The sequence below is a fragment of the Petaurus breviceps genome, unplaced genomic scaffold (genome assembly GCF_028583685.1).
Source record: "Petaurus breviceps papuanus isolate PSGF00001 unplaced genomic scaffold, PetGlider_PUasm1.0 185, whole genome shotgun sequence".
Lineage (NCBI taxonomy): Eukaryota > Metazoa > Chordata > Mammalia > Diprotodontia > Petauridae > Petaurus > Petaurus breviceps.
This window is the reverse complement of record NW_027185797.1, coordinates 35483399-35507324: the sequence shown is the minus strand read 5'-3', so window position 1 is coordinate 35507324 and position 23926 is coordinate 35483399. Positions and strand designations below refer to the sequence as shown.

The 23926-nt window shown below is 43.9% G+C and overlaps 1 protein-coding gene across 1 annotated transcript in view; it reads left to right on the top strand.

Moving 5' to 3' along the window:
* Positions 1-22986, top strand: part of LOC138161821 (zinc finger protein 420-like) — a 26309-nt gene extending 3323 nt beyond the window's left edge. The window contains exons 2-6 of the mRNA XM_069088778.1: positions 1235-4530; positions 8163-8248; positions 15761-15887; positions 16419-16514; positions 18629-22986. Of these exons, the coding sequence (XP_068944879.1) occupies positions 8216-8248; positions 15761-15887; positions 16419-16514; positions 18629-20862 (2490 nt within the window). The 5' untranslated portion in view covers positions 1235-4530; positions 8163-8215 and the 3' untranslated portion in view covers positions 20863-22986. The remainder of the gene's footprint in view (positions 1-1234; positions 4531-8162; positions 8249-15760; positions 15888-16418; positions 16515-18628) is intronic.
* The last annotated feature ends 940 nt before the right edge of the window (positions 22987-23926 follow it).

Sequence of the window (23926 nt, the reverse complement as noted above, 5' to 3'; positions counted from 1 at the left end):
TTCCTTCCTTCCTTCCTTTCTTCCTTCCATTCATTAAGTAATACATTAAAGAGATTTTTTTAAAGTAAAACAATGTTATTCTTCTTAGTAAATTTTTATTTTGGAAAATATAGTAATTTTTCCATTATAATGTTCTTTATGTTAACATGTGATATGTTTATGTTATTTTTAATGAATTAATAATTTCTTTTAAAATCGACCAGTTTTAACTTCTAATATAGCAAACATTGAGAGATATAATTCACATAAACAAAAGCTCTTTGGGATCCACAATTTTTAAATGTAAAGAGTCCTGACACCACAAAGTTTGAGAGCTGTTGCTCTAACTCACTTTCTGACCTCTTCTTCAGCTGAAATATCTATTCATATTCACATTTTTTCTGTCTAGTTATCACTTAGATATAGACTTGGAAAATCCAGAAAGAACTAGTCCAATGTATAACTAGGCTAAATTATGATGTCACAGGGGAAGAGGTTACTTATGCTGCCAGTTGAAGCTCACTGCAGAATTACATATGCTGCTTTATACTTTATTATTATTGTTGTCATATTGTTTTTTTCTCTTTACTTGAAGCAGTCTGTCAAGTAATGCTTTGTATTGATATATGTATTATATATCATATTTGTTTTTGATACACCATAAATAGTTTTTCAGGGGGCAACAGGGAGAGAGGCATTATCCGATTTAATGCTTCTTCCACAGAAATTATGGATATTGAATATTTAAGAAGGGAAGGAGAAAGTAGGTAGATAGGTAACAAACATTTATTAAGGGATTACTATGTGACAGGCTCAGTGCTTTACAAATATGATCTAATTTCATCCTCACAATAATCTTATGAAGTGTTATGCTATTATTAGCCCACTTTCACAGTTGTGAAAACAGAGGCAGACAGAGGTTAAGTGACTTGTCTGGGATCACACAGCTAATACATTTCTGAGCCCTCAGGCTTTCCTAACTTTAGGCTGGACACTATCCACTGCATCACCTAGCCAAAAGTCTAGATAATAGACTATTAAGAGACTTAAGTCTTAACTGTGATAGCTGGAGAGAGAGAGACTGATGAAGTACAGACCAAGAGAATTTTCCTGCAAGACTGAATTTAACTCTTATATAGTGAAGAAACATGAAGAGAATTCTTGTGTGTGTGTTTTTCCCAGAATTTATTTATTTATTTTTAGTTTTCAACATTAATTTCCACAAGATTTTGAGTTTCAAATTTTCTCCCGACAGAACCCACAAAATGACAAAGAGAAGCTAATGTCCCACTGAAGATAGCCAGGCAAGCCAGCTGGAAGGGACCAGCACAGTGCTCTGGGATCCCAGCCCTTAGTGAGCTGGAGGTTTTAGCCTCAGGGCGACCACAACCAGCCACCAGCTGCAGGGACTTCAGATCACCAGCAGTTGTGGCGGTTACTGGAATTATTGACCCTAGATTCGATGCTAAGGACAAAGTGAGAGGTCAGTGCAGTGTGAACTCCGGGAACCAGGAGTCCAGGAGTGTGATCCAGTCTTTGCCCCCTGGAGGGAGAAGCCACTGAGATGCCTCAGCTGTGCAGCTGCTGTGGCTGCTTCAGAGCTCCTGGCCTGCAGATTGTAAGGGGACCAAGCAACCAGTCTGAGGGGCAATCACTCTTGCTTTAACCTGCTTGGATCTGGATTGCTGTCTAGGGTGGAGGTCCTGGGTTATGTGACCAGTGTGCCAGAGTGTGTGGAGGCTTCAGAGAGGGTACCCAACTAATAGCTCCAGCAGCTGAGAAAACCCCAGCGATTTGGGACAAAGCTCCCCTTTCTGGTAGCAGAGTTCTACTGTGACAAAAAGCTCAAAAGTCAAGTAATTGAGTGGCAACATGAGCAAGCAAAGGAAGCAAAGGAAGCAAAGCAAGCAGAGCAATCCAACATTTGACTCCTATTTGGGGGACAAAAAGGATCAAAGCATGGAACAGGAGGAAGACAGTGAAGTCAGAACCCCTGCACCAAAAGCTTCCAAGAAAAATATGCGCTGGTCACATGCCATAGAGGACTTTAAGAAGGAATTTGAAAACCAAATAAGAGAAGTAGAGGAAAAATTGGGAAGAGAAATGAGAATGATGCAAGAAAATTATGAAATGAGAGTCAACAACCTGACTAAAGAAAATAACACCTTAAAAAACAGACTAACTCAAATGGCAAAAGAGGCTCAAAAAGGCAAAGAGGAGAAGAATGCCTTAAAAAGGCGAGTTTGCCTGACGGAAAAAGAATTTCAAAAGCTCACTGAAGATAATCATTTCTTCAGAATTAGATTGGAGCAAATGAAAGCTAGCGACTTTATGAAAAATTAAGATACTATTAAACAGATCCAAACAAATGAAAAAATAGAAGGCAATGTGAAGTATCTCACTGAGAAAACCACTGACCTGGAAAACAGATCCAGGAGAGATAATTTAAAAATTATTGTACTATCTCAAATTTTCTCCCCATCTCTCCCCTACACTGCACCCCAAGTTGGCAAACATACTGATTAGCCCTTCCCCCAGTCTACCCTCCCTTCTATTCCCCCATCTTCCCCTTCCCCCCTTACTTTCTTGTAGGGCAAGATGGATTTCTATATCCCATTGCCTATATTCATGAAGAGAATTGAGAGATTTTGGCTGCTGTTCTGAAGGAGCTGAATAGTTGAATGGTTTACAGAATTCAATCAGCAGGAATAGTGATGGTTGGAAATTATTGGATGTGATCTTTCTCATATTTGATCCATTGTAAATAATTACTCATGCCTTTGTTTTATTGTTATGCTGTCAATAAATTATATATCCATTAACTTTGGTTTTAAAACTAGGAGATTAGAAGTTTTGATACAGCTAGAGAAGAGCAAATGCTTACAGGGAAAAGTTTCCAGTTTAATTAATAAACAATATTCACTAGACTGTAGCTGGAGCTCAGAGCTAATTGATAAATGAGCAAGATACCGAAGTTTTAGTAATTAATGAGGCATTACCAGAACATATCCCAGGAGTGCCTTAGAACCTATTGTGAGGGATAACTTGCAATGAAGTTTCCCCATTCTGAACATCCTATATACATTCTTATTACTTCCGTATACTTTGTAACTGAGTTCAGTATCATTTCCCCATATATATGTAGGCCCTTGTGTATTTCAAGGTAATGTAAGAGCTATTGAGTACTAATACAATTGATTGGATTAACTATTGCGACCTCATTAGTAATAATTATGGTAATGGAGGGAGAGGGCTTTGTGCTGATTGGTTGGCATTAATAAGGTTGTGAGCTTGCCTTATCAACCAGTGGTAAGGTGGGACAGTGGAGAAGGTGTGGCATCCCCACATTAGGGCTTTATAATCTTACTTTTGCCTTCTGTAGTGCTCTCCTTCCCTTCTGACTTTCTTGTTGTATTTGGGGACACCCTTTCTGGAGAAAGATAATAATAAAGTTTTTCTTCTACCTTGAGAAGTCTCATTTTTGAGAGTCATTTTGGGTCATTTGAGTCATTTGAGAGTCATTTTGGGTGAGTGGTCTTCTGACACATACTCTATGATCAGAAATAAGGTAATGAGTCAGTTAGCAGGGAGGGAGGGGTGAGGTTTGGTGTAACTGACTAAAGATGGTCAGAAGGAATGGCTGACAAAGGAGATGATTTTAATTCCCTTTATGAAATTAATTCCATTAATCCCATCAGACCCTGAGCTTCAGGAGCAGGGACTGGGCTTTGTTTTTGTTTGGCCTTTCTTTGAATCTCCAGGACTTTGTTTGCAATTAAGTGGCCTGCTGGCAGTCACTTAAAAGCTTCTGGACTGAAAATTACTCCTTGAACTGAAAAAGAAAAGGAAATACCGACTCAATAGAGATGTGCATTTTTTCAACAAAGCCCCTCCTTCTGTTTTACAGTGCATTGTGCGGTAAGTTCATTTCATTTGGTGTTTGTCAAATTCAGAATAAAAGAAACCCTTAAAAACAAATGGCCTGGAGTCAGGAAGGCGCATCTTCCTCAGTTCAAATTCGGCCTCAGACACTTACTAGCTGTGTGACCCTGGGCAAATCGCTTCACCCTGTTTGTCTCAGTTTCCTCATCTGTAAAATGAGCTGGAGAAGGAAATGGCACCACTCCAGTATCTCTGCCAAGGAAACTCCAAATGGGGTCATGGAGCCTCGAACTGAAAAGGACTCAACATTAAAAATAAATGACAGCATATTGAGTCCGAATTAGTGGTGCCAGACTAACCCAGGGGCCCAACCCTGCGGGTTTACAGACTTCCGGGGGATGGGGTCTGGATTCTGAGCTCGGACTGATGGACCGTGAAGCCGCAGTAAAGCCCAGGACTCCCCTTCCGAATGTCTCTGGTGACCAGACTCCATTTCCCAGAGGCCCTCGCGAGGCTGCCAGCCTTTAGGTGCCCCCGGGCGCGGGCCAACCAGACCAGAGGGACTCTGGGAGTTGTAGTTCCGCTCATCGATGTAGCCCCGGCGCGGCTCCACGTGGGACCCGGCGTTGAGGCCTTTTGTTCGGGGGCGGCTGGGCCGGGCCGGGTCGGGTGAGTGCGTGCGGCTCCGGCCCGGGCGCCACGAAGGGAGCTGAGCTGGGGTGAAGCGAGGGGTTGGGCGAGGCACTGGGGTTCCTTCCCCGCCTGTGGCTGCGGGGAGCCGTGGGTCCGTTCCCTATGCGTTCTGACCCTTAGGAGCCGTTGTCGGAGGTCTTTGGCGCAGCTCCCGCCCCTCCTCCCGCAGAGCTTCCCAGGGGTCCCCTCAGCCCTGCACCCTGGCCTCGGCTGAGGGTGGGGGAGGAGACGGGACCGCCTACCCCGGGGCGGGGGGTGGGGGGGGAGGGGATGCCGCCCTTCTCTTCCTTCCAACCGTGGTCAGCTCCCTGGCTCTGTCCATGCTCCACCACCCACTCGTGGATCCGTGTGCCTGGGCCTAGTCACCATGCCGCTCTGGGCCTCAGTTTCCTCCTTGTTGGATTAAGGGTCTTCCCAGCGCCCTGGGGCTCTCCATCCGCCTCGGTCCCTCCCTTTTGGCTCTGTTCTCCAACATCTGTGCCAACCGGCTTTTCCTGTTTTGTTTCTTGGTTGTGCCTGTTGTGTGTGTGTGTGTGTGTGTGTGTGTGTGTGTGTGTGTGCGCGCGTGCACATATACATATGCATGCATACATATGGAAGTATATATATATGTACATGCATTCATGCACAGCTAGGCAGGTTGTCTCCAAAGCCTTCACCATCTTAAAACTGCCCTGAGCCTTCTGTGGCACCCTGTGTATGTGTGCCAGACCAGTGACTGATCAGTGCAGGAAACGCCGGGAGAGGAGACCCTCACACATGCACACGCACAGCTTACTAGCTGGGAGACCTGCCTGTAGTCAGTCCAACCAGCTTGTATTGGACCTAGGACTCAGAAGAGGTCTTTGTGATTCCAAGGCCAGCCCTCCACCTCTCACACCACCTGTCCTGTCGGTTAATGTAGTCACCACCCCAGTGCTCATCTCTGATGGGCTGTCTCTGCCTATAGGTGACTGGGTCATTAGAAAACTAGCTTGTGTGTCCCCCCCCCCCCCAACCGGAAAAGTCTTAAGGAAAGGCCTGGCAGCCAGGTGGTGTGAAGGCTCTTCTGGGACCAGCCTGGCCAACTTTAGTGATGCTTAACTGAAGTAGGCCACAAGGGGATGGGTCTTGACTATGTCTGGCCACAGCACCTTCTGAAGACCCGAGTCACAGAAGGGTTGTGATCTGTGTCCTTGGGAGGAGAAGCCATGCTCCTAAAGTTGCAGATCCTCAAGGTATTAAGGGGTGCATACATACACATGTGTATACCTAGGCAGCCAAGTGTAGGGGAAGGAGCACCATACCTTGAATCCAGAGACCTGGTCTTGAGTCTTGTTGCTAATGCTTACATTCTGTGATGGTAGTGATGGAGGGGACCGTCTCTACCAATGAAAGTCAGCAATGGTTCTTCAAAGAAAAGTGAGATGTTTCCTGGACTCAAGTTAAATGACTTACCTGGGGTCATGCAGCCATGGTGTGTCAAAGGCAGGTCTTGAACTCAGGGCTTTTTGCTTCTGAGTTCTCTGTTCATTATTCCCTGTGGCATACTATTGGTCACTTGACAGTTGGTCCTCTTCCCCCTTCGAAGCCCTTTCTGGTGTCTCACTGGGGGTGGAGGTGACCAGCTAGACTCTGGTTGGAAAGGCTTCCACAGAAGACCTGGGATCTCTGTTGTCTGAGGATCAGCCTACCCAGAAGGGGTGGACAGGCTCATGAGCAGAAGCTTGGGCAGCAGGTGCATGAGATGACAGGATATAACACTCATTTTGCTAACCCTAAAGAACTGCTGTTATTAGCTATTATTATTTACTTTTCTACAGACCAAGTCACAGCTCTCATCTCCTGATAGACTGTGAGCTTCCTGAGGGAAAGGCTTTTTTTTGTCTCTTTATTCCTAGTGTTTACCTCAGTGCCTGGCACATAGTAGGTGCTTAATAAATGCATGCTGACTGTACAGTCTCATCTGTGTATATGTAGGTAGTTCTTTATGTTCACGTGGATGAATCTGGAGTTAGATTCTAATCTGGTGTCCATACCCAGGGGATTTGCTTTAAGTAGTACTTGGTGGATTGATGAAACATCAGGTGCCCATTAGTGTGGGCAAGGCCCCTTGACCTATTCTCCTCATCATTCAGATGTAGCCCTGGGTTGAAATGTGTGATGGAGGCCACTGCCTCTCTACCTTCCATGCTCCTTGCCCCAGCTCTGGTCTTAGCTGCCCTGGGGGTCATGATTCCAAGAACCTGACCTTTGGCACAAGATGTACCATTGATATGAGCCTTTGCATGGAGGACCTTGCTTTTGGACTCCAGAGTGCCTGGCAAGGATCCAGCAAGATGCTCTTCCTGCCTGCCTGCCTTTCCTTGGGATTTCAGAGCCCAAGCTGAAGGGAAGGAGCAGATCTGGGAGCTGCTGGTGCCAGAGCAGTTTCTGACCTGCAGCCTCCTGAGTGAATTTAGAACTGAGGGAACAGTAGGAAGCCAAGTGGCTTGTAGCTAAGCCTGGACTAGACTCTATAGGTCATTACCCCCAGTTATCCAGAAGATTGATTCCTTGTAGCCTGTGAGCTTGAGGAAGGAAAGGATGTGTGTATGGGTGAGTGTGTGATTCACCTTGATTATTATACGAAAATAGTATCATACAGTCAGAGATCCAGAGATGAAAGGGACCTTAGAAGTATAATAGCCCTCCCCCTCTCTCTGTCTCTGTTTCTGTCTTTGCCTGTGTTTCTCTACTCTCCCTCCCTCTCTCTGTCTTTGTCTTCTCTCTCCCTTCTCTTCCTCTCTCCCTCCTCCTCTCCCCATTCTCCCTCTCTCTCCCCCTCCCTCTTTATCTTTCTCTTACTCTCTCCTCTCTCCCTCCTCCTCTCCCCATTGTCTTCCTCTGTCGCTCTCTCCCATCTCTCTGTCTCTCCCTCTCTCTTCTTTCTCCTTTCCCCATTCTCTCTCTCTCTCTCTCTCTCACTTTCTCTTACTTCTAGTGGTGATGAGGCTGTTTCTGGATCACCAGATGAAATAATATGCACAGTCATGCCCATAGTAGGTATTTAATAAATGCTTGTCCCTATCCCCTTTAACCTCTTAACTTGGGGTCCACAGACCTACAGGGGGTCCATGGATAGATTTCAGAGGGGTCTGTGAACTTTTATGGGGGAAAAATGTCTTTATTTTTCTTAGCCTTTAACAGAAATTTAGCATCTCCTGCATGAATTAAAACACACACACACACACACACACACACCTGGCCATGTAACCTTGAGCAAGTTACTTAACCCCAATTACTTAAGGGTGGCCAGGTGGCTCAGCAAGTAAGAGCACCGGCCCCAGTGTTGGGATGACCTGGGATCGACTTAGCACCACACCCAGAAATAACTGGCTGTGTAACTTTGAGCAAGTTACTTAACCCCAATTGCTTAAAAAACAAACAAAACAAACAAACAAACAAACATTATTTTGAGAAGGGCTCCATAGGCTATACCAGACTTTGTGATACTGAAAAGGTTAAGAACTTCTCTTCCACAGGGAACACGGGGGCTCAGCAGCCTGTTACTGGGAAAGGGATTGTGCCCTGGCGAGCGTGTGCTGCCCAGTGCAGTTGTTCTTGACGACTTCTTCCTTGTCCTACAGCTCTGCTTTCTCAACACTCTGCCTTTCTCAAGGAGCAAGAGGAGGAAGAGGCAATGGCTCCTGTTCTCCTGGCGGCCAGCTCCCAGGTCAGTTGGAATTACAGTTCCTCTCTCAGGGAGTGGGCTTGTTTCTTTTCTTGATTTTTTATTTCAGTCATCATATGTGTCTTAACCCAAGATTTGAGTCTTAGCTGTTCTCCCTCATGTTCTGATGGAATATTTTGAGGTCAGAGAGTATGTAAATAATTCAAGGCAGGAGAGAGCTTAAGGGGTCATGGTACCTAACACTCTTATGTAGAATGTAAAGAAAAAGAGGTCTGGATGGGTAGGTCATATTTCCAGTACACCACAGTACTCTATGGAGAACAGAGCCTCCCCTTGCCCCTTACCTTCCCAGAATCAGAATTTCAGAAATAAAGGGGACATCAGAGGCTATGAAGTTCTCTGAAGACAGAGAGAGATGGGAGAGAAAGAGACAGAGGGAGAGAATGGGGAGAGGAGGAGTGGGAGAGGAGAGAGTAAGAGAGAGATTAAAAAGGAGAGGAGAGGAGAGAGAGAGAGAGAGAGAGAGAGAGAGAGAGAGAGAGAGAGAGAGAGAATGGACAGAGGAGGTGGGAGAGAGGCAGAGAGGAGAGAGAAAACAGAGAGGGAGGGAGGGAGGAGAGAGAGAAACACAGGCAAATATAGAAACAGAAAGACAGAGAGAGGGGAAGGGCTATTATACTTCTAAGGTCCCTTCTAAGGTCTTTGCTTGAATCCCATTAGTGATAGGGACTTTACTTCATACTACCTTCCCTCTCCAATCCAATCCTTCCCCGTACTAAGACCTCACTGCGCTAAGACCCCAGCTCCACATTCTCCTGAGCCTCTGTGTCTTACCCCCTACTCTGGCTGAGCTACGCACAGGGGTGATCACACCCCCAAGTGCTCTTCCTCCATGATCAAGAACACTGAAGTTCCTTCGTCCCATCATAGCCTTGAGGAATCACATCTCTTACTCCTCTTAAACATATCCTTCCACCCCATCATGCCCTCCAATCCCTCCTCCCTTCAGTACTTACCTGGACTTCACCCCTGCCCTGGCCTCATTTTGTTACCTTCTCATTCTCAACCCAGTTAAACAGTTCAACATGATATTGTCCTTTATTCTCAAACCACTCATCCCCTTGTCCTCTTCATGGTCAGACCTTGCTGAACCTCAGCTCTGGCTTACCCCCACCGTCCATGGCTGCTCCTCATACTCTCTTGGGAGAACAGAGGCCGTTCCCTGTGAGCTCCCTCTTCTCCCTTCCCTACATCTAGCTTCCCTCTGACATCATCTCCCATTCTCTTTTCCATTACTCCAGTCTCTTCTCATCACCAGGGCCAACCTCTCTGCTTGCCCCATTGACTCTGTTTCCCCCCATTTTCTTCAGAAGATTGCCCCAACAGTTACCTCCTGTTTCTCTAATCTCGACTCCCTGTGTACTGGCTCTTTCCTGTTATTTACAAACATGCCCAGGTTTCCCCCATTCTGAAAAAACTCACTGGATTCTGCCATCCCTTCAAGTGTCATCCCATATTTCCCCTGCCTTTCTCAACCTGGAATCCTGGAAAAGGCTGTCTGCACTCACTGCTTCCGACTCCTTTCCTCTATTCACTTCTCAATCCTTTTAACATCACCCCTCTCTGCTTTTCATTCTATAAAATACAATATATAGGATTACAGAGGAAACCGATTAGTTTGAAAAACAGTTACAGAAATATTCCTAAGAGTAAGTTCATGCACCCCAATTTCAGAATCCCTGGTTTAGCCCGTTTATCTCCATTTTCCCCCACTAGGATAGCTTGTGAGACTTGGCCAAATGCCTTTTATAATATCTAGGTAAACAATGTCTCTACTCTCCCCTTGATCTATTAATATAGTTATCATAAAATGTTTTGTTCGAAGTTATTGGAAGTCAGTCTTCCCTTATTTAGTATTACAGTATTATGATTGTTAAAAATTGTTCTTTAATGATTTCCTCAAAAGCAAATATGAAAGGTAAGAACATCGGTGCTCTGGAAATACTTATTCCCTTCCTTTCCTCCCCCCTTTCCTTCTCTTAATGTTATTAATTATGTCGATTTCTTTAGCTCTGGACTTCCATTAGAGCTGATGGTTTACAGGTGAAAAGAACGATTTACGTGATTGGAAAGAAGCATAGGAATGCGGAACAGGGTCAGGGGATGATGATGGATGGGCAAGGTGAACATGGAAAGAGGTTATAGTTGGAAGTTGCTTCCACCACATTTGAGATTTGGTCAGTGAAGAAATATCAGCTGTGGTCCGAGCTGTGGCCATGTTGGAAGGTGGCTGTCTGTGGGACAGAGGTGAAGGTCAGGGAAGATAAGGACTTACTGAGTCCGATGGGCTCTCAGTAGGGAGATTGTTGTCAACCCTGATGCAAGTCACTTAACCTCTCTGTGCCTGTTTCCTCATCTGTAAAGTTAGAAGGCTGGATTCAGTGGCTTCCAAAGCCCCCTCCTGCTGTGATGCATTGGTCTAACCAGGTTGTATTCCTCTAGAGCAGGGGTGGTCCAGTCGCTTGAGGACCTAGAGGGCTGCAGGCTCCCCACCCTCCTCTAGAGTCATGGTAAGTATGACATCCCCATAGCAGAGGCAGCAGGAATGTGACGTGCTTAGCTGAGGGCCTGAATTGGGGCTCCCGCCTGGGTGACAGGAAGTAGAGTAGGAAGAGTGCATCCCCCTGCCAGAACTCTGGGGCAGACCCTCCACCAGCCACCCCAGCAGACCTCGCCTTTCATCATCTCCCTGCGTGCCCTGTCCAGTCCCTCCTTCCTCCCGCTGTGCATCTAGACACAGACCCTCTTTCTGTCACTCCCTATTCCGCAGACATTTAAGTGGGTCTGTGACCTCATCAGTGTGATTCCCACCGGTGATGCAGGTTACAGCTGGTCCCCGGTTACCCACCCTTTGTGACTTGTTACCACGTCATTCCACAGGGTTATCATCTTCATAATAATAACTGCTAGCATTTGTATCTAAACACTACAAGTTTTATCTCATTTTATCTTCACGACAATGCTGGGAGGTAGGTATTACAGCTGAGGAAACCCGAGGCACACAGAGGTTAAGTGACTTGCCCAAGGTCACACAGCCAGTAAGTATCTGAGGCGTGTTTTGATCTTTCTGACTCTGAGGAGTGCCGGCTTGGTCTTGGGATTCACCCAATGTGTCACTCTCTTTTGCTGTCGTCACACATGCCGGTGGAGCCCAAGGTCCTCGCCCTCTCTAGTTTCTCCCTCTCACCATATGGCCTGCCCACCTTCTTTTTCACTCCTGGTTTTCTTGGGCGTTAGCCTTTTTTCCACTTGCCCTTCGCGCTTCCTTGCCTGAGCACACGGGGCCCCTGCCCACCGCCCACTGGACGACTCCCATTTTCACTTCCTCGGAGGCTGTTTGTTGTGTCACCAGACTTGTTGCCGCACAACATGGTGGTAGATTTTTGGAATGACAAGGATGGCCTTTTGTCTTGGGAACAGTGAAGTGACTGAAGTTCCAGGCCTCATCTGCCATCATGTGATCTCCCCAGGTTCATCTCAGTCTATTCCTAAAAAAAAAATCTTTTTTTCAGTTCACAAGCATTTATGTTCTCTCCCTCCTATATCCCTCCCAATGCAAAAAAAAAAAAAACACAAAGAAGGAGATATCCTTGTACCATGCATAGTCAAGCAGAACAAATTCCACATTCTGTGTCTTGAGTTCATGGCCTCTCCATCAGCGGGGGCTTCTGGAATTGTGGCTCATCAGAGGGCAGGCGTCTTCTCCTGGTTCTGCTCACTTCACTCTGCATCAGTTCTGACCTTGCTGGCCTGGCCTTCCCAGTCTCCTTTGCTGGACCTTCATCCAGGTCTCGCCTGCCAGCCAGGGGTGGCCCACTGTCCTGGGCCCTCTTCTCTCTGGACTGTGTCACTTGGGGGTCTCAGCAGCTCTCGAGGATTCACTTATCATCTCTGCACAGAGGATTCTCATGTGTACAGCCTGTGAAAGGTCTAGCCTCTCCTGACTTCCAGCATCCCATCTTTAACGGCCTATCAGACATTGTGAACAGGATGCCCCATAGACATCTTTGTGAACTCAGCATGTCCAAAACTGACCCTGTGATCTTTCGCTCCAAACCCTTCCCCCTTCCTGTCCTTAGCTGTCATATTATTAAGTTATAATCAGTATGACTGTCTGGGCTACCACCGTGGCCCAAACCCCATGGGCTCGCAGCCTCAGTGCTGAGCTTCTCTCTTATCCCGTCCCTCTGTATCACATCTCTTGTCAGGCCTTGTCCTCTTTGCCTTCCCAGTGTTTCTCCCCTGCTCCCTGTCTCCCTGACGCTGGCCCCACCCTGGGCCGAGCACCGACCGCCTCGTCACCATTGCGCTGGCCTGCTGGCTGGTCTCCCTAAATCACGCCTCTCCCCATTCTTGTCCATTCTCAGCTTTCAGACTGCTCTTCCTAGAGACTTGGGCTCCATCAACCTTGGTGGTTCCCTGTTACCTCCTCTGACCTCTGAGGCCCTCTGTGACCTGGTGCCTTACTGCCTTCCAAGTTTTTTCCCACCAGTGCCCTGCAGTCCTGTGACACTGGGCCTCCTGCTGGGCCTTGCACCAGATGCTGCCCCCATTTCCTGACTCAGGGCATTTCCCCTGGTTGTCCTCCATGCTTGGAGCTCTCTTTCCTCATCTCTGCTTCCTTTGTCACGTGCAAAGCTCCACCTTCTGCCAGAAGCCGTTCCTGATCGCCGTACTACTAGGGCCTTCCTGCGGGATTACCTCCAGTTTGTCCTGTATAGACCTTGTGTATATGTAGTTATTTACGTGTCGTTTCCCCCGTTAGACTGGGAGCTCCCTGAGAGTAGGGCCTAGTTGTCTTCTGGCTTTCTTTGCATCTCCAGTCCTTAGTTCAGCACTTAATAAATGCTTGCTGATTATAATATAATAAGTATTAATTAATATGGTAATACTGATTAAACTTAATAACAGAAGAGCTAGCATTTGTATCTTGCCTGCTCTGTGCCAGGCACTGTGCTAAGCACTTTCCAGATGTTATGTCATTGGAGCCGCACAGCCCTGGGAGGTAGGTGCTCCTGTTATCCCCATTTTACAGGTGAGGAGACTGAGGCAGACAGGTTCAGTGGCTTCCTGCACAGCTGCTGATCAGTGTCTGAAGTGAGCTCTGACCCCGGCTCTTCCTGCCTCCTGGCCCGGCGGCTGGTGGACTTGCTCGTTCAGACACGAGGCTGCCCTTTTCACAGTTTGTTCTGAAGCAGCGGTGTCCATTGGATTCATGAGCCGTAGTCTGTCGAGCCCTTCTCCCGTTCATGGTCATCCCCTTCGTTTCCTTTGCCTCTATGAAAAGAGTTGCTGTTAAGTATCTTCATGCAGTTCCTTTTGAAATATACCATGACTCAGCCAGAGTAGGGCACCCCAAATCTTCCTGACTCTCCCGCCTCTGTGTTTGTGCTCTGTCCCCTGGCTTTCCTGCATTTCCCACCCCCATTTCTGCCTCCTTAGAGGGGGGCACTGTGGTGGTGGGACAGAGAGAGCTGATCTCAGAGTCAGCAAGGCCTGGACTCAGGTCCCGTCTCTGACCCAGCCTGCCTGGGTGACCTTGGGCAAGTCACTGAAACCTCTCAGGGCTCTCTCCACCTGTGAGTGGCCTATGTCCACAGGGGGCCTTTTCTGGACCAGTGAAGTCCCTGGAACTTCATTTCCTCTCTCTGTGTGGCCCAATACAAGCTCTGGTTCCTCCATGAAGCCCCTCCTGACTTTCTTTACCTTTGTCAACAGTGCTTTTTCCCACACAAAGCTTTTTATTTTTCTTTGGGGAGTAGGGGAGGCAAGGAAGGAAGAAAATTAACATTTATTAAGCATCTTCTTTGCGTGAGATAGTGATCGAGCCCTTTCCAAAGGTTATTTCATTGGATCTTCTGAACAACTCGGGGAGGAAGGTGTTATTACTATTATCCCCATTTTACAGACGAGGAAACAGGCAGAGAACGGTGAAGTCCCTTTCTTAGGGTCACACAGCTGGGAAGTGTCAGCAGCCTAGTCTGCTGCACTCAGCTGTTGGGGACATCTCTCTGATGGTCCCACCAAGTGTCATTTTTGTGTTGTTTACTTGTATACGTTCTGGTACAACAGCTCTCAGAGCCTGGTCCAGAGACCCCTGGGGGTCCTTGAGATACTTTCAGGGACTTTACGAGGCCCAAACTAGTTTTATAATAATACTAAGCAGTTTTAATTTCTAATGTGATACATATTGATAGGGATAACCTACATTAAAGAAGCTTTTGGAGGCCATCCTCAATAACTTTTAAGAATATAAAGGAATCCTGAAAGCTACCATTTTGTAAAAGCACTGATCGCCGCTCCTGGCATGTAATAGGCATTGATAGAAGTGCTTATTCCCTTCCCCAGACCAAAATGCGTGAGAACTGTTGTGCGATTACATTGGGAATTGTCCTCAGACCAAGAACGTGTTTTCTTTATCTTCATATCTGCCCAGGGTCCTTGCTCTGTGCAGGGCAACCTTTGGCTGTGTTTAATAAGTGCCTTTTGGACTGACTGAGAGAGAACTCTGTGCTTAGGGTCCTAGAGTGAGGGAGGCAATGGTTTCAGGTGAGAGGACATGATCACCTTTGGACCTGGAGAATGGGGAGAACGCTGAACTTTATATGAAGTTTGTCCCATGCCTTCTGGGTAGTTCTACTTTATACTTGGGGATTGGTAATTAAGAGTGATTGCTAATATTAATCAAGTTAGAAATTAATTAGCATTAGTTTTGTGTTTTTTTATGTCAGTATTGGGTATTTAGCTTTAAGATGCATGTTTATTATATTAATTTATCGTTCGAGAAGTGACGAGTAAAGTGTCTGAATCCCTTGGGGGTCACTTGGGGTGAACCATCATTGTAGGGGTGAACTTGAGTGAGCAAGTAAAAAAGCCTTTGAGCTGCAGATTTAGCCACAAGGTAAGACCCAGCACAGCCAGGAGGGGGAAAGAACTTCCACCAGCCTGCCTGGGATGGCCGGGGTTGGGGAAGAGTGCTCTCCCTCTTTGCTTTTTCCCTAGTCTTTATGGAAGTCAGCCATTCCCTTCCTCCTGATGAGATGGAAGACCACCAGAGTTTGCCATCTGCCCTGGGCCTGCCTCCTAAAGTCCTGGAGGCCTTACCATATGTCCTGCCTCTATGGCCTGGAGTGTCTGGGAACCATCATCTTAAAGGCTTCAGTAACCTAAGGGCCTCTGGACCTTGGTATCCTCCCCCAGCACTTACAGGCCTGCTAGTGTTGTCTCCCCGATTATGTGTGAGCTTCTTGAGAGTAGGGACCATCTAACCTTTTCCCTTTATATCCCCTTGGCTTGGTGCTTGGCACATAGCAAGCCCTTAAGCAATGCTTTTTTGTTCATTCATTCATACTCAGTTAGTATTAGATATAGACTTTTCAAAGCCTTCAGCATCTTGAAGATCAGTCCCTTTCTATCCTACCCAACTGTACATCTCCCCCATGATGAATGGGGGAGATATCCCTTAAGTAAGCAGGCCCATCTTTACTCTTTCAGGAACCAGTGACATTCAGGGATGTTGCAGTGGATTTCACCCAAGATGAGTGGAGGCAGCTGAACCTGGCTCAGAGGCAGCTGTACAGGGACGTGATGCTGGAGAACTATAGGAACCTGGTCTCCTTGGGTGAGGACAACTCTCCCCTGTAACTTCCATGTCACCCTTCCTTGCCAGAGGCAGCTGGGTCTCTGCCTTGTTCACCTGAGGTTTGGCTTGTTTTCCAGGGATATTCAACAACAAATACAGTAGAGAATCCTAAATCACACAAGATGAAGAGATGAGGTGTTTCTGCTCTCTGTGCCTGCTTCTGAGACTGGAAAGTTGTAGCTTCACTCGGTTGTCCCTGAGTCCCTACCTTCCCCAGTCTCTGTTTCTCCTTGGTCAAAGCTTTTATTCAAAAGCCCCCATACAGATACCTGAAGACATGAAAGTTTCTTATCTCCTTTGCAGAGTAGGGCAGGTAAATTAATTTTTTTTCAGAGCCCAAATCAGCTCCAACCGATGTTCCCCTTCCTTTTTGGGAATACAGCTGAGAACATTCTTCAGACGCTCCTTGTGCCCAGCGCCTGCCTGGGATAATCTCTTCTGCTGAAGAGCAAATATCCTAGGATTGAATTACAAGATATTTCTCTATGCCTTTTCTTTCTCTTTGAGCAGGGCTTCTGGTTTTTCAGCCAGATGTGCTCTCCCAGTTGCAGAGGGGTGAAGTCCCTTGGACACCAGAGGGGGACCTTTCAAGAGGCCCTTGCCCAGGTGAGTGAGTGGCAACCAGGCAGACAAGGATCACTGCACTCTGTAGTACGGCTCTCCAGTGAAAGCCTGGTACCTCTGACATCAGTCATGGAGCTGTCTCGCCAGAGTCTCCCAGGTCTGTGGGAAAGGGTTAAGATTCCTTCCGTGATATGCCCTCACCTCTCACTTCAAGAAACCATTTTCCTGCTATTTCTCTGTTTTTCACTTTTGTCTTAAGGAAATATGTCTGGGGTGGGGAACCACCACACATGGCCCTCTAGGTCCTCATTGAATCCAGCCTTCACAGAACAAACTTCCTTAATAAAGGGATTTGTTCTATAAAACTTGGACTCAGTCAAAAGGCCGCACTCAAGGACCTAGAAAGCCACATGTGGCCTCGAGGCCACAAGTTCCCCAACCCTGAAATACGTGTTTAAGAGGAACCCTGAGCTCATGCTTTACTAGGATTGATAGAAGGAATAGGCATACTTTGAGAGAAGACTCAGAGAACATCACTGTCTCCAGTTATTTGAAAAGATGTCTTGTTCAAGGGGCTATGATGGATGTTTTTCTGTGAGCTGGTGGCAGTGAGTGAAAGGTGAAAAGGGGAAAGTTTAGGCTTGCAGTCAAGGAGGACTTCCTAACAGTGAGAGCTGGCCAGGAGCTGCATGGTCAGAACCTTCAGGCAGAGCTCGGAAGATGGCTTCTGGAGCAAGAGGGAAGGGAGTGCTTCCTGTAGGCATGCTTGATCCCTCCCAGAGCTGGAATTTGGGGTTGGGAAGCCCCTCTTAATTTGTGCCATTAGGATGTAAACTCTTTGAGGGCAGGCACTGTTTTTGCTTTATTTTTTGGATCCTAGCTCTTAGCAGAGTGCCTGGCATTTAGAAACTGCTCAGTAAATATTTATTTGTTGACTGACTGGTGTCATCCTTCTTTGTAGATGTGGGAGACTATGGGTATGAAATGCTGCAGATAATACCAGTCTCTTTTAATGTGTTTTTTTTTTAATTCTGAGAAACTAGAATTTTTTTCTTTTTGTTTTTTAGAGATGGTTCTTAGTGTGGGCAGGAGAAAATGGAAAGATACATTGGGAAATGCAGGTGATAAAAGTAAAAGATTTCAGTAACAATTTATTTTTTCAAAATATTAAAAAAATGGGCCTATAGCTGAACACAATCCTTCAAGTATGGTCTGACTGGCACCATTTTACGTAGACAATGTTGTTTTTCAGTCTTTTCAGTTGAGTCTGAGTCTTTGTGACACCATTTGGGATTTTCTTGGCAAAGGTACTAGAATGGTTTGCCATTTCCTTCTCATTTTATAGATGAGGAAACTGAGGCAAACAGGGTTAAGTAACTTGTCTAGAGTCACAAAGCTTATAAGTGTCTGAGGCTGGATTTGAACTTAGGTCTTCCTGCCAACACAACTGGCACTCTATCCACTGTGCCACCTAGTTGCCCTAGGTAGTTTTCATCATTTAGTGTGGCTTAAGATTAGTTAAGATGCATTGTCCTGTAATAGACTTATTTACATCTTGTCCACAAAAATATATTGAGAGGTTTTAACAAATATATTGCTAAAAATCTAAACTTTAGGTACGCAGTACTTCTTGCCTATTCTCAGCAACTAATCAAGAAAATTTATCTGTAAAGAGAAATAAAGTTGAGTTTGCACAACTGGTTCCTACTGACCCCATACCAGGCCTTAGCATTATTCTCTGTTTTTTAGTGCTTCCAGGTCACCTGTTAATAGATTTTAAAAGTTTTTCAGAAATTGGAATCAGGCTTATCAGTCCTTATTTTGAAAAATTGGCCTGTTTTCCCTTTCTGAAAATTTAAATAATTTGCCAGTTACCAATAATGAGTCCAAATGAGAAGACAAGGAATGTGTTTTCAGAGATAGAAAGGTAACCAAGATGGAAAGTCCAGGCAAATGATGAACAGCTATTTTGTCCTAGAGCTTTAATTTCATTTAAATCAGAAACATTTTATGTTAGTAGCTTCTCAATTAACTTGAACTTCTGCTCCCTCATAATAATGTTTGTTATGTACTTTCCCAGTGTTCTTTCTTCTTCATGGAGAAGGGTTTCCCTCATTTTGGAGAACAGCAAATATTGACACTTTCATTTCTTTCAGATTTCCTCATTCAAGAAACAAGGCGGAATACCATGGAGTCAGTTGCAAAGCAGGACATTTTTATGAGAAAGTCATATAAGAAAAGACACAATGGTCCTTGGGGCTACCAATTGAGAGAAGACTGGGAATGTGATGTCAGGCTACAGAGGCAAAAGAACAACAGAGAGGGAAAATCCAGACAAATGACAATCACTCATAAATCTAATACATTTGGGAAAAATTTCAGTCTAAGTTTAATCCTTGTTCCACAGCAGAAAACTGCAGAGACAAAAAGTTTCTACAAATGTGGTGTGTGTATAAAGAGCTCCCAGAAGTATTTAAACGTTCTTAAATGTGATAAATTTTCTGGTAAGCAGCTTTGGAAATCTGCTAAATCCAGGAAGTCCTTTAGTTATCATACAGACCTTATCCAATATCACAAAAAACTTAACGAAGAAAAACCATATGAATGTGGGAAAGCCTTCAGCAACAGGTCTTCCCTTAGAGGACATCGGAGAATTCATACTGGGAAGAAACCCTTTGTATGTTATGAATGTGGGAAAGTCTTTTTAGACAGGGGAAAACTCACTATACATGAAAGAATTCATTCTGTAGAGAAACCCTTTGAATGCAATGAGTGTGGAAAAGCATTTAAGACCCCAGTAAGTCTTACTGAACATAAAAGAATTCATACTGGAGAGAAACCTTTTAAATGTAATGACTGTGAAAAAACCTTTAGCTACCTAGGAAGTCTTACTGAACACAAGAGAATTCATAGTGATGAAAAACTTCTTGAATGTAGTGAATGTGGAAAGTCTTTCCAACAAAGCTCATCATTTACAAGGCATCAGATACTTTATACTGGAGAGAAACCCTTTCAATGTAAAGAATGTGGTAAGGCCTTCATTCATAGTTCATCACTTAGGTATCATTGGAGACTTCATACTGGAGATAAACAATATCAATGTAACGAATGCCGGAAATGCTTCAGTGCAAGCTCATCACTTAAAAAGCATCAGATAATTCACACTGGGGAGAAACCCTTTGTATGTAACGAATGTGGAAAAACATTCATAGAGAGAGGAAAACTTGATGAACATAAGAAAATTCATACTAGAGATAAACCTTTTGCGTGCAGTGAGTGTGGGAAATCCTTCTTGGAGAAAGGGAAACTTACCGAACACGAGAGAATTCATTCTGGAGAGAAACCCTTTGAATGTGATGAGTGTGGGAAGGCCTTCAGCCACAATTCATCTCTTAGGTATCACTGGAAACTTCATACTGGAGATACACAATGTGAATGTAATGAATGTGGGAAATCCTTCAGTACAAGCTCAGCACTTAGGAAACATCAGAGAATTCACACTGGAGAGAAGCCCTTTTCCTGTAATGAATGTGGGAAAGCCTTCATAGAGAGAGGAAGACTTTCTGAACATAAGAGACTTCATACTGGGGAGAAACCCTTTGAATGTAACGAATGTGGAAAGGCCTTCAGCAAAAACTCATTACTTAGGAGACATCAGTTAATTCATAGTGGAGAGAAGCCCTTTGAATGTAATGAGTGTGGAAAAGCCTTTATAGGGAGGGCAAGACTTAATGAACATCAAAGAATTCATACAGGAGAGAAACCTTTTGAATGTGATGAATGTGGGAAGGCCTTCAGCAACAGCTCATCCCTCAGAGTTCACTGGAAACTTCATACTGGAGAGAAATACAAATGTAATGAATGTGGGAAGGCTTTCAGTAGAAGCTCATCATTTAGGAAACATCAGAGGATTCATACTGGAGAGAAACCCTTTGTGTGCAGTGAGTGTGGAAAAGCCTTCCTGGACAAGGGGAATCTTACTGCACATCAGAGAATCCATACTGGAGAAAAACCCTTTGAATGTAATGAATGTGGAAAAGCATTTAGCTATACTGCAAGTCTTCTGGAACATATGAGAATTCATACTGGAGAAAAACCATTTGATTGTGATGAATGTGGAAAAACCTTTCGCCACAGAAAAGGTCTTACTGCTCATAAGAGAGTTCATACTAAAGAAAAGCCTTTTGAGTGTGATAAATGTGGGAAAACCTTCAGTAACAGATCAAATCTTACATTGCATTGGAGACGTCATACAGGAGAGAAACCCTTTGAATGTAATGAATGTGGAAAAGCCTTCAGCAACAGCTCAAACCTTAGGAAACATGGAAGACTTCATGCTGACAAAAAACCTTTTATAATGAGTGTGGGAAAGTCTTCAGAGAGAAGATAAAGATTACATAAGAAAATTCATACTGGTGAGAAAACTTTTAAGTGAAATGAGTATGGAAGAGCCTTTGCCTATCCAACAGGTCTTGACTGAACATAAAAGAATTTGTACCAGATAATAAATATGGAAAACCTTCGATCAGAATTCATCCATCAGGAATCATAAGAAGCACACTACATAAAAACAATATCAGTGAAATGATTATGGGAAATCCTCTGACAATAATTCCTGCCTTGGGAATCAGTAACAAATTCAGGTTGGAAAAATACCACATGTATAATGAATATGGGAATGTCTTCAGAAACATCTCATCCATTAAAGAATTTATAGAATTTCAGTGTTGAACAAAACCTCAAGGGCCAACCCAAGCCCATATAAGACTGCCCCTACATTATACCTGAAAAATGGTCATCTAGCTTTATTTTGAAAATCTCATGTGAGTGCTAATCTACAATTTGGGCAGAACATTCCTTGTTTTTTTAGTTAGGAAGTTTTTCCTCAAAATGAGTGGAAATTTACTTTTCTAAGTTCTACCATTTATTCAAAGTTTTGCTTCTGGAGACAATCAGATTTTATTCAAACTTGTCATCTGTTAATACTAAAACATCAAGATTCCAGAATTTATCTAATATGCTATTGTTTGCTGGTTTGGATAAAAAAGCACCTATTTTTTCCTAGCTCTAACATTCTCTAAACACGTAAATCTTTATACCATGTCTTTCTGCTCCACACCTCCTCAGTTGAACTATTTCCTTCAAATATTTGTTCCATAATTGAATTTCTAAATTAGAAGATGTGACCAATTTTGTGCAACGTGGATCAGATGGCCAGATTGCTTGCCAAAAATATGCAGACCACTAGAAGTTTATGAATAGACCTGTTTTCCTTTATCTCTACTGATGTTGATTATTTTAAAAATTAGTTATTGATATTTTAATGGGGGTGAGGAAATGGAGACGATGTAAAGGCTTCTGTGATTTTTTTAAAGTACAGATGGGATTTTGTGAGTAGAAGGAACTTGCTGGTAAGCAAGCTCCCCTTACAAATGCTGATCAGCATCTGTACTTCAACTTACTGTCTTAGTTTTACCTATGGAAGGATGCAAAGCAGAAAAAACAAAAAGAAACAAAATTGGAAAAACACTGTGCCTATCAAATAACTATAAATACAAAGGAAGAAAACTGTGAAAGAGAACAAATGGACAGAGAAGCCTGATAGAGAGTAAAGGCCAAGAGACTGGAAAGTTGTGGCATTTTATGCAGCAAAATCATTTATTTACATGTAAATAGTTGCAAAGCAAGTCTAGTTGGTTTTTATTTAAATATTAACTTTATAATCAAGTAATGATTTTTTCAATCAATAAACAAATTTATTAAGCATATTGGGCCAAACAGAGAGATACCTAGCCTCCATAGATTTACTCACTAAAATAATTCACAGAATATGTGCAACAGATCTTTGCCTATGATTAGCCATCCACTTTACAGAGATCACTGTAGATATACAGAGTAGTTATCACCCATATTTGAAAAATCATGTAGAAGAATGGAAATAAGGACAGGTTATGAAGGATAAAAATCAAAGTATGGCATGGTCCCATTAAAGAGAGTGTCACAAATGCTGCTAAGGATAAGAATGATCTGAACTTGGTGTTTTGAAAGCTTTTTTGGTGGGAATTAGAAGTACGTATTTTCATCCACATAGGGATCTACCCTTGTGGCTATTTCTTCCTCCAATATACATCATCAATTTGTCTATAATTTAGAGCCAATAAAAGATGATCAAAGAAGAGAAAGGACTATTATTCTGGACAAATGGATGGTCATGATTGATGGAGAAAAGGCAGATTTGCTTAATTATTTATTTTTTATCTTTTCTCTGCCAAGGAAAATAACTTTGTAATTAGAATGAACCAAACAAAATGACTTACAGTAAATTGAAACCCAAAGTTGGTATGAAAAATCTCACTGCCCTTGATGAATTGAAGACCTCAGGCTGAGACAAACTATTCCAGAATGCTGGAAGAACTCGTATCTATTACGGAATCTCACAACCTCAGAGAACCACAGAGTAATTTTTGTTTAGGGTTATCTATGCTTTTGTTTTTGCAACATTTGCACTTCTCCAGTTCTGTGGCGAATTTTCTGTTTTCCACTGTCTTTCAGAGCTCACTGGCAGTGATTCAGCAGTCACATCTGCCAGGCCCTTTATTTCTCTGAATTGTATTCCATTTGGGACTGGTGACTTGAACTCACCAAGATCTTGGTGCTTTCTGACTTTTCCTTTTTATCTTGAAATTCAATTTCATATTAAGCATGATTATTTCTCTCTTGAATTGAGCAGCATTTCTAGATTGTTGAGGAATTTTGGCAGCTGTTTCCCCTGATTTTTTTTAATTGCTCCATTATCTAACAAAAAGTCTCCCATATTAGTATCTATTACAAAACCTTCCCCTTGTCATTATCACTCTTAGAATGTGTCTTTAGAATTTCATTCTTGGGTGCTTCCCAACTCCTGAGCTGACTTCCTCTTTAGAATTTTAGCCATTGGGATTCTACCTTTGTCCTGAACCATTTGAAATTCACTCTTTGAAAATCTAAGATTCATGACAGACTATGTCCTGCTTTCTTGTCCTCTCTCACAATTCTAAGATGAAGGGATCGTTTCCCCTTATCGATTTCCCCATTCTTTGAAAGATGAAATCATAAAGACAAATAAAAGATTATTATATCTTTAATGGAGGGCTCCTTCAGATGTGCAGATAATTGACCTCTCACAGCAGAACAGTATCATGTCTTCCTGCCAGGTTTACAATCTATTTTCCAAACTGCTCATCCATTTCCTTGGAGGTTGAGGGTGGGGAGATAAAAAAAGAACAAAGGTCCCAGAGACAAAACTTGAATGATTGTAAAGTTTCTAGAGAGCCAGCTATTGATATCTGCCTCTTCCCAGAGCTGGAAAACCCAATATGAGGTAGAGTAGGACCACTGTTCTATCCATCCTGTCTCTCTGACTCATAGAGAGAATATTGAAAGGCACAAATGTTGATGAATCGACTCTATACTTA